The sequence below is a fragment of the Mus caroli genome, chromosome 7, assembly GCF_900094665.2.
Source record: "Mus caroli chromosome 7, CAROLI_EIJ_v1.1, whole genome shotgun sequence".
In the NCBI taxonomy this organism is placed as follows: Eukaryota; Metazoa; Chordata; class Mammalia; order Rodentia; family Muridae; genus Mus; species Mus caroli.
The window spans coordinates 1,226,730-1,236,727 of NC_034576.1; the positions used below are offsets into that span (position 1 = coordinate 1,226,730).

A 9,998-nucleotide genomic window follows, 5' to 3' on the forward strand; every position below is an offset into this window, starting at 1 on the left:
TCTGCCTAACTCTGTGTCCAGAGTGCTGCTGGGATTAAAGGTGTATGCCACCATGCCCAGAGATTTTGTGGGAAACAATTAAATCTCGTGGCCATCATAATCCATGTAACTGACCTGGTTTCCTTGCTCACTGGCTACCGGGAAGTCCAGGGGACAAATTTATATTCTTTTTCAGGTGTCCGGGGATACTTCATGCCCCATTTCCTACTTAGCCTGCTGTTGAGAGAACTCCCTTCCCAAACAGCAGAGACCTGTCCACCATGCCAAATCCTGTTTGGGGAGAGATGACGTGGATCAAGTGTATGATGAGAAGCAACATGTCTTGAAAGACAGAGGGGGAAATGCTACCATTGACTTTTCCTCAAATAACCACCCTGCGACAGATAAGGTGAGGCACCGTGAAGATGACACGGCCATAGATTCTCTGGATATTTCAGGGTAGAGTGGCCATGGACTCTTGAGACTTCAGAGTGGTATGACCATGAACTTTCTGAAGATTTCAGTTGGAAACTTATCTACTTTGCTTCCTTGATAGGAGTAAGTCACTGAGGAGTAAGGTCTGGGCTGTGTCTTGGTTTACACTTGAACAGAGGCTTACATGGAAAACCTCAGGGAATAAGATGGAAGAAGAGAAATGAGGTAAGAGAAATAAAGAGAAAGAAGAGAAAGAGAAAAAGGGAGAAAGGATGAGAGGGAAGAATGTACAACTGAGCATGAAAATCTATGTGCGCATTGGCCTGGTGTTGCAGACCTGGGATCTCAGACACTAGGGAGAATGAGGTGGGGTGGTGACAAGTTTAAGACCTGTCTAGGTACAGAGTGAGGCCAGTCGACTTAGGTAAAAAGATGGCTAAAGATGAGGATCAATGGAAGTGATTCCCCTGAATTCTCCAGGGAGGGACTGAGGGTGTGGCTCAGTGTTAGAGTTCTCACCTAGAATTGCTCAATGAGGGGCCAAGGGTGTGGCTTAGGGGGGTAGAACATTTGCCTAGAATCCACCAGTGACGGACTGGGGGTGTGGCTCAGTGGTAGAGCCCCTGCCAAGAATCTCCCAGTGAGGAGCTGAGGGTGTGGCTCAGTGGTAGATCCCCTGCCTAGAATCCCCCAGTGTGAGGCTGGGGGCGTGGCTCAGTGGTACAGTACCCACCTAGAATCCCCAGTAAGGGGCTGAGGGTGTAGCTCAGTGGTTGAGTTCCTGCCTAGAATCACCCAGTAAGATGTCAAGGGTGTTGCTCAGTGGTAGAGCCCCTACCTAGAATCCCCTGGTGAGAGAGTGTGAGCACTCATCAGTGGTCCACTCCTTACCTGGCTGGTGAGTAGATGGATTCATTCATGAGTAAGGGAATTCTCCCTGTCTCTCCACAGCAGCCACACAGCAGGTATTACTATCACAAGTTTGTCTGTTCGTTTTCTCATGAGAAAAACCAAGGTTCCGGGGGGCGGGGAAATGGATAAGTGTGTGAATGGGTGAGTGTTAGGTAGGTAGTGAGTGTTCAGGGTGTCCAGTGTTAACTCTGCCCTGGCAAGCCTTTGGGCCTGGAGATGAGCGTCATTCTTGGTTCCAGCCACTGTATCCTGCCCTACCACACCCACACCCACACATACCAAGGAGCACTGGGGCCAGGCCTCTAAGCTATTGAGTATTTTATTTGGCCCCAAGAGCAGCACAGGGGTCAAGCTGTGTGGGAAGAGCTAAGAGACTGGGAGAAAGGAGATCAGAGGCTTCACAGCTGATTGTCAAAGCAGAGGGTAGGACCCTGGGGCAGGGGATACCAGACTTTCCCGGCTCTCCCACCTCCCCGCAGGCTCTCTGTGGTTTCTGGGTATAGGCGTGGTATTGGATGGAACTTGGAAACATTTCCAATGTGGAAGTAGGAATGAATGCAATGTTTGGGGAGCAGGAAGAGGGATAAGGGACTAGGAGCAAGGGATCTTGGGTTGGGGGAGGTCAGGTGCTTGCTTGATGGAAATCAGGGTGCCGGTATTGGCCTGGCTCTGTCAGGGGGCCGCAGAGAGTGCCACTGGGCAATGGGCCGCCTGGGGTTGGCCAACATGTCAGCCCAGTGCCGCAGGCCAGCCCCACCGACTGCTGCGCCCACCGCCACTCTCCCGATGGCCTCATTCTTCCCCAGTTTGTCATAATCCAAAACAGTCAGCTCCACCTGGACTTTCTGTAGGGTCAGGGAGAAGGGGAAATAGGAAGGAGGCATGAGGAGAGGTGCAGGGCCATTGTCTCCCTGTGTCCAGGCTGTGTAGAGACGCTGCTGCAGGAGTTTGGGGCAGAGAGGCATGGCAGTTGGAAAGGACAAGAAGGTACCCAGGAGCTTTTACTCCTTTGAAAGGAAAGTCTTCCTTCCTTTCCTTTTGTTTTAGACAGAGTCTCAGTCTTCTGTGCAGTGGTCTGGCCTGGTACTTGTTGTATAGAACAGTCTGGCCTTAAACTCATAAAGTTCCCATGACTCTACCTAAAGAGTGCTGGGATTAAAGGTGTGCACCACAACACCTTGTTTAAAACAAACTTCTACAGTGATAAATTCACAGGATTCGTTGCCCAGAGGTTAAGAGATCAGGGCTCGGAAGAGGGGCAAACATTCAAGTCTTTGCCATAGGTGCCACGGCCAAGCCATAACCAGGCCAGCTCTGTCTCTAACGATCACATAAAGGCTTTTTTTCTATAGGAAATGGAATGTCTGGGCCTGTTGGGGACAAGGCTTGCTGGGGATGGGCATTCTGTCCACACTTACAAGTCTTGCTTAAGGGGAGAGCATGCCCATAGCCAGGTTTTAGAGCTGGGCCTCCTGGTCTCCAATGGAGGAAATGGAGATGGGCAATCAGACCTCTGACCTTAGGATCTGACTTCTTCAATGTAACCAGGCTTCTTTCCCTTTGCCACTGTTACCCTTGGGGGCTCCTGTGGTGGAACCATCCTGGTAGAAGCAGGGGCATGGCTGCACTCACCTGCACCTGGTCACAGGGCACCTCAAAGCTGAAGGCCTCATTGTAATAGGGGTTCAGGGTGTTCTTCTTAATGGTGGTTTTCTTCTTCCGAACCTTTTTACCTCCCTGGAGCAGGTGCACCTTGACATAGGGATCTGGGGAAAGAAGGCCTCCTTGAACACCCCACTGCCGGGCTCATGGGGATCGGGTGGTGTGAAAGCAATGAGGACTCTCCTTTGGACCTCCTGAGACTAACCCCCATTCAGATCCCTCCTTTCCAGATGAAACCAGGTCTGTATCGGGTTCTATTATCCCCTAAGAGACACCCCCCCCCCCGTCAAGAACCTTAGGCAAAAAACACACTCCCTGTTCTGAATAGCTTTTGTTTTTGTTCTTGTTTGTTTAAAGATAGATTTATTGGTTATGTATACAGCATTCTGCTTGCATGTATGCCTACAGGCCAGAAGAGGGCACCAGATCTCATTATAAATGGTTATTAGCCACTATGTGGTTTGCTGGAAATTGAACTCAGAACCTCTAGAACAGCCAGTGCTCTTAACCTCTGATCCATCTCTCCAGCCCTAGGTCATTTTCTTAACTAGGGATTAATGTTGGAGAACCAGATCACTGTGGGAAGTGTCATTCCTGGATAAATGGTCCTTGCTGGTATAAGCAGGCTGAGAACGCCATGGGGAGAAAGCAGGTGAACAGCACTCATCCCTGCCCCTCTGCTTCAGCTCCTGCCCCTCTGCTTCAGCTCCTGCCCCTCTGCTTCAGCTCCTGCCCCTCTGCCTCAGCTCCTGCCCCTCTGCCTCAGCTCCTGCCCCTCTGCCTCAGCTCCTGCCCCTCTGCTTCAGCTCCTGCCCCTCTGCCTCAGCTCCTGCCCCTCTGCTTCAGCTCCTGCCCCTCTGCTTCAGCTCCTGCCCCTCTGCTTCAGCTCCTGCCCCTCTGCTTCAGCTCCTGCCCCTCTGCCTCAGCTCCTGCCTCCACGTTCCCCGCTGTGTTTGATTTCTGGCCCTGACTTCCTTCAGTGATGGAATGTGACATAAGAGTTGTGAGATAAGCCTTTTTCTCCCCAACTTCCCTTTGATCATACTCTTTTTCACAGCAGTAGAAATTCTAGCGTGTGCGCGGGCACACACACATACACAAACACCCTTACATAATTTTTTTTCTCACACACCTGAGAGTCCTCCTACATCCATTTTCTTCAGGTTTTTAGCTTCCAAGACAATGACGGTGAGCTTCCCAGCCGTGGGGACATAACGGAGAGAGAAGCAGATATCCCCCAGTTTCTCTTGCTAAAAGGAGAAATAGAACCTATCACTTAAGTTGGGCTGCTGCCCCTAGCCCACAGGCTTTGAAATGGAATGCTCCAGAGTCAACCTCCAGGGATGTCTACTCTAGGAGCCAGCTAGCTCGCCCTCTGGCATCTGTGCAAAAACAAAACAAAACACAAAAACAAACAAACAAAACCCCCAACGGGTTGGGGGCGGGGCTTGCAGACATTGGTAAAGTCTGTGATCTGATTGGTCCAGAGTAGGGATGGGCAGGGCTGCAAAACTCACCTCCTCTTTGGGAGCCACCTGCAGCTCTCTCCAGGCCTGCACCGGCCGCCCCAGGTTCACTGAACTCATAGGCACCCGCACCTCCCCGATGGCATCGTTGCGGGAGAACCGATCGAAGTCATACACGGCCATGACCAGCACTCTGCCCCCTAGTTCCACGTATGGGACCTGGTGAAAGCGAATACAAAGGGGCGGGTAGGAAATCAGAGAGGAAGTGGAGGGCAGCATATTCAGGTGGAAGTAGAGTGGGGCAGTGAGGTTCCAGTGACCTCAGTAAAGTACAGGGATCCACAGAAGGAAACCAACGTGTGAACAGAACACTAACAGTAATATACAACGACCAAGGCAATCGACTGACAGTGCTCTCAGGGATAACTCTAGGTCCCAATGAACAGCTTCCCAACCCCTATACAAGCTGGCACCTGCAACCTGAGCCGTGTCTTCTTCCAGGAAAAGCTGAAGAGGTCAGTCCTTGGCACTCCAGGGCTAGATGTAGGCCAAGGACCACAGGGCCACGACAACAGAAACTTACCTTGAAGGCAAATGTCTCTCCAAAGTGTGGATTCAGGGTCTGCCGATGCACCTTGGTCTCATGTCGCCTCCGCTTGTCTGGCAGCAGATAGACACTAACATAGGGATCTGAGGAACCTCCTAGGTCCAACGCAGCCAGTCCCTGAGCTTGCAAGATGCCCACCAGGAGCTGCAGGTGTCCAGGAACAGCATGAGGACTCTAGTCTCAGCCGTCCTCCCAGGGGTCCACTCAGAAGGGAGGACTGGAGTACCTGAGACTGTCTCCCTCCAAAGCATTCACCCTCCTTCACACCCACCTGGCCAGTCTGGAAGTCATAGTCCAGTGAATACTGCAGTCGGCCTAGCTGGTGTTTGTCTGATACCTGCTGTCCAGGCATGGATGGTGACCGGTCCAGCTCCTCTATTTCAGGCTGAACCTAGAAAACCAGGGACAAGCCAGTGGAATTGTCCCCTGAAACTAGTACCCTCCAGGCTCAGAAGCCTCAGGAGATTCACAGATCCCTCCCTCAAGCCATCAATGATTGTTCGTCTCAACACTTGTTTGATTAGTAATGTCTGGAATGAGACATGGTAGCATAAAGTCAACATATATGTCAGCATTTGATTAGTGATGTCTGCTATGGACAGGGAATAGACATAGTGAGACACAGTTCTGGGACTGTTTATTCCTCCACATCCTAATGAATGTATTAGGATAACAGTACAAATTACCACCATTGATACTGTCACAGGAGAAATGGTATATTTACCATGTGCTTGGCACTTAGCACATAAGTATTGTTTTAAACCTAGGCCATCAATTCTAAAGTCTAGTGTGAATCTAATCCACCAGAGATGAGGGGCAAAATACCAAGGTCACCTCATTAGGCGTTCTGATTCACTAGGTCTGTGTGACATCACATCCAGAATTTACATTTCGACAAAGATGGAGTTAATTCTGACACAGAATGGCTTAAATAATAGGAATGGAAGCTGGTTTCCAGGACCCCAAAGGGAATCCTCATAGGTAACAATGCTCCTTGTTGAGCAAGGAGGGGACGTATATGTTAATTACCAGGAACTTGAGGCTCAGAGGACAAAGGTGGAGGTAGTTCCAAAAGATGAAAAAATGGTCCTTAGGGTTGGAAACCCCAAACTGCCTGACCTGCATTCTACTCTGCACTCAGAGGCCTAATATTCTACTCAGAGGCCTTTTATTATCAATCATTATCATTATCATTGCTACTGTTATTATTGGTGGTGGTGGTGGTGGTTTTTCATGACAGGGTTTCTTTGTGCAGCTCTGGTTGTCCTAGAACTCTCTCTGTAGATCAAGCTAGCTTCAAACTCAGAGATCCACTGCCTCTGCCTCACTAGTGCTGGGATTAAAGGTGTGTGCCTCCACCGCCCATCTGTCTTTTTTTTTTTTAAAAAAAACGGGTTTTTTTTTAAGATTTGTTTTATCTTATTTATTTTTGCTCATTTTATTTATTTATTTTACGTGGGTACTCTGCTGCATGTACACCTGCATGCCAGAAGAGGGCATCAGATCCCTTTATAGATAGTTGTGAGCCATCAGGTGGCTGCAGGGAACTGAACTCAGGACCTCTGGAAGAGCAGCCAGTGCTCTCTCTGAGCCATCTCGCAGCCTTGTCTTTTATTATTTTACTACTTATTTTTATATCTTAAATTATGTGTAGGTGTGTGTCTTCATATGGTCATGGGCATGGGGTCCAGAGGCACTGGGTGCCCTGAAGCTGGAGTTACAGGTGGCTCTGAGTCACCCCTACATGGGTTCTGGGGACAGAACTCAGTCCTACAGAAGACGAACAAATGCACTCAAGCACTGATATATCTCCCTAGTCTTTGATTTTCGAAAAGTCCATCTAAGTCCTTGCCCATTCTCTCTCCCCCCCCCACACCTCCCCTCGTGTGTGTGTGTGTGTGTGTATGTGTGTGTGTGTGTGTATGTGTGTCCATTCATGCACATATATGACATTTATGCTGGAATAAATTCTCCAAAATATCTAGGGTAGTGTAGCTGTAGATAGGACTCTCTCTGTGTGTGTGTGTGTGTGTGTGTGTGTGTGTGTGTGTGTGTGTGTGTGGTGTGATGTAATGTATGCCTATGCATGTTGGTATACACAATCTATTCCTGTGTATGTGGAAGCTGGAGGTCGACATTGGGTGTCTTTCTCTATCACTCTCCACCTTATTTTTTGAGACAAGATCTGAATGTAGAGTTTACCACTTCTGCTTACAGAGATATGCCTGTCTCTACCCCCACCCCAGCACTAACTGTAGGAGCTATAGACATGCACAGAGCCATGTTCTCAGCCCTGATTTTTGCTTTGCTTTGGTTTGGTTTGGTTTGGTTTGGTTTGGTTTGGTTTGGCTTGGTTTGGTTTGGTTTGGTTTGGTCTTGATTGAGGCAAAGTCTCACTTTGTAGCCCAGCTTGGCTCTGCAGGCACTATATAGCTCTGGCTGACCTCGAACTCAGAGCAACCCCACAGTCTAGGCTGGGATTATACATGTACATCATCAAATCCATCTCAGGCTGGAGAGTTCTTGTGGATAGTTGCTAGCTCTGATCCCCAGAGTCCAGTGGATAAAGTGGGATTAAGAAGTGAAGGGGCGGGCTGGTGAGATGGCAGTGGGTAAGAGCACCCGACTGCTCTTCCAAAGGTCCAGAGTTCGATTCCCAGCAACCACATGGTGCCTCACAACCATCTGTAAGGAGATCTGGCGCCCTCTTCTGGAGTGTCTGAAGACAGCTACAGTGTACTTACATATAATAAATAAATAAATCTTTAAAAAAAAAAAAAGCCAGGCGGTGGTGGCACAGCCAGGGCTATACAGAGAAACCCTATCTGGAAAAACAAAAAAAAAAAAAAACAAAAACAAAAACAAAAAAAAATGAAGGGGCCAAGGACAGAAGATAGTAGCTAGGACATTCAAGGGAGTAGGGGTGTGCAAAGGGAAGGATTGAGAGGCTCAGCTGTGTCACACCTTATCTATGTAACTCCGGCCCAGCTCCTTCACTTCCTGAAGATGGACTTGGGCTTGGGCCTGACTCTTTTTGCCCATCCGTCTCCGACAGCGCTTCCGGTAGAGACAGAAACAACTGCTGAAGACCAGGAGGCCCGCGCCCAGCACGATGGTTGCCAGGACCCAGGCAGGCACTGCAGAGGGATGAACATGACATGTGTCGAAGCACTGGGAAGGTGGCTGGCTAACTCACTCTTGATTCCAGCCTGGTTTGATTCTAGCCTGGTTTTCCCTACACCCAACTCCATTATATTTTAATCCCAATTTTCCTTCTAACGAATCTCACCTATAAAGCTCAGTTTATGCCCTAACCCAAGCCGACATTGGTTTTCTTATAATTCTGATGTCTCTACACCCATTTTAATTTCTGCTCGCCCCCTACTGCTTTTAGCTTTGCTCACTCCTGGGCCTGTTCACACTCCTCCACTTCTGAGCCCATTCCATGCCACACCCGTGATCTGGTTTGCCTCACTATTTCAGAGTCTACTCCTCTGGGATACCGACCCACGATTCCTGCCGGATTTTCCAGCCTATCTACCCCAGTCTTTGCCACTGAGACCCTTCTCTGAGGATTCTGAGAGACTTTCCACTAGGGCTAGCCCAGGGTTTTCTCACCTGCGCCCTGCCTGATGCGGCTGGAGTCTGGAGGTGTCTTAGGCGCTGGAGACCCCAGGGTAGGGGGTTCCGGGAACATGGCGTCGGGGTCCTGCGGTGCTTCCTGCAGAGGTACCAAATACTCTATCCCCACCCCACCTCACTCTTACCCAAAGCATCCAGTGAGTTTTCTCACGCAACAAAGAACCCTAAATTCCATTGATTTTTGGTGCACATTAGGAGTTAATCTCAGCCTCTTCACGCCAGTGGCGGGCTTTGGGGGACCCAATTCCATCACAAAGGGATACTTCCTCTGTATGCCACCCCATCCATTCTCTCCCCAATCCATTCTCTTCTACCCCTTCCTTGCTCTTCCCAAGGGCTTGAACCGGAAGTGGGCGCAGGCAGGCGTGGGAACCAGCAGACCACTGTTGCCTGAGCGACCGCCAGGCTCCAGGCAGGGTGATAGCAGTGCTGGTTGCTGGGCAACGAGCCTGTTGCCAAGGCAACGGGAGGGACTGACGCACAGAAACGAAGTCCGGGCGGTGCCGGTCCATGGGACCCAGGTCTGGGATCCCGTGGCACAGCGAGAGCGGCCTGTGATCTGTGCATCTACAGCGGCTCCTCCCTCCGCATGGGACCCCTTGCACCACCACTCATTCTGGTAAAGTGGAGAACCTGCCCCGGCACCTCTGCTGGGCCTTCACATCCTCTTGCTCAGGAGTCTCTTGAGCGCACCTTGACTCTGTCTTCACACCTGTTCTCGTGACCGTCTCGGCCCCCACTTCTCCCCCACTTCTTTCTCGACCCCAGATGGGCATCTTCCCTCTTCTGTCCCCCACAACCTTCTCTCGTCAGCGCCTCTACTGCCCTCTGTTGTCTAGCCCCTCTCTCTCTCGGTCTCGCTTTGCTTTTTTGACTACCAACCAGCTCCCTTTGTTTCCACACCTGTCTCTCCTTTCCACATAGCAATCTCCTCGGTTAGGGCTTCAACCTGCCGCTCAGAGTTGAACCTTGTCGACGACCCTCCTCTACCCCTCTCACACGCCGGACCCCCCACGAGTGGGACTGAGGATGTGGCTTGGACAGAGGGTCCCAACAGCTCCTACCTGCTAGGTGTCTCGTCAGGACCCTTCTGGAGGTGCTGTGGGCTGCCGGGACCCCGCCCCCAGCACGTGGGTGGATGGCGCTTTCCCGTGTGTGCTGATCACACAGCTTGGCAGGGTGGGGGCGCAGCTGAGCCTAGCCAGGCTAATGTCTGCGCCCCTGTGGGGGATCGCGCGCGAGCGCGCGCGCGTGTATTTGTGCATATGTGTGCGTGCGTGTTCTGCCCCAGAGAA

General features: G+C 50.7%; 1 protein-coding gene across 1 annotated transcript; it reads right to left on the reverse strand.

The window, feature by feature from the left end:
• Window positions 1–1,627: 1,627 nt before the first annotated feature.
• On the reverse strand, window positions 1,628–9,998 carry Syt5 (synaptotagmin 5). The gene is made up of 9 exons (XM_021168380.2): window positions 9,768–9,998; window positions 8,680–8,782; window positions 8,026–8,198; window positions 5,333–5,452; window positions 5,038–5,205; window positions 4,506–4,673; window positions 4,121–4,238; window positions 2,959–3,092; window positions 1,628–2,171 (listed from the first exon to the last, which is right to left on the reverse strand). The coding sequence occupies exons 2-9, from the start codon at window positions 8,756–8,758 to the stop codon at window positions 1,971–1,973; spliced, it is 1,161 nt and encodes a 386-aa protein (XP_021024039.1). The 5' UTR covers window positions 8,759–8,782; window positions 9,768–9,998; the 3' UTR covers window positions 1,628–1,970.

What these genes read in the sequence shown, in the direction of transcription:
- Syt5 (XM_021168380.2), bottom strand. Translation starts at nt 8,758, where the DNA reads ATGTTCCCGGAACCCCCTACCCTGGGGTCTCCAGCGCCTAAGACACCT. An exon ending in AGGTGGCTCCCAAAGAGGAG is followed by an intron (nt 4,239 to 4,505) that starts GTGAGTTTTGCA and finishes TTCTCCTTTTAG; the next exon opens with CAAGAGAAACTGGGGGATAT. An exon ending in TGCCCTGTGACCAGGTGCAG is followed by an intron (nt 2,172 to 2,958) that starts GTGAGTGCAGCC and finishes CTGACCCTACAG; the next exon opens with AAAGTCCAGGTGGAGCTGAC.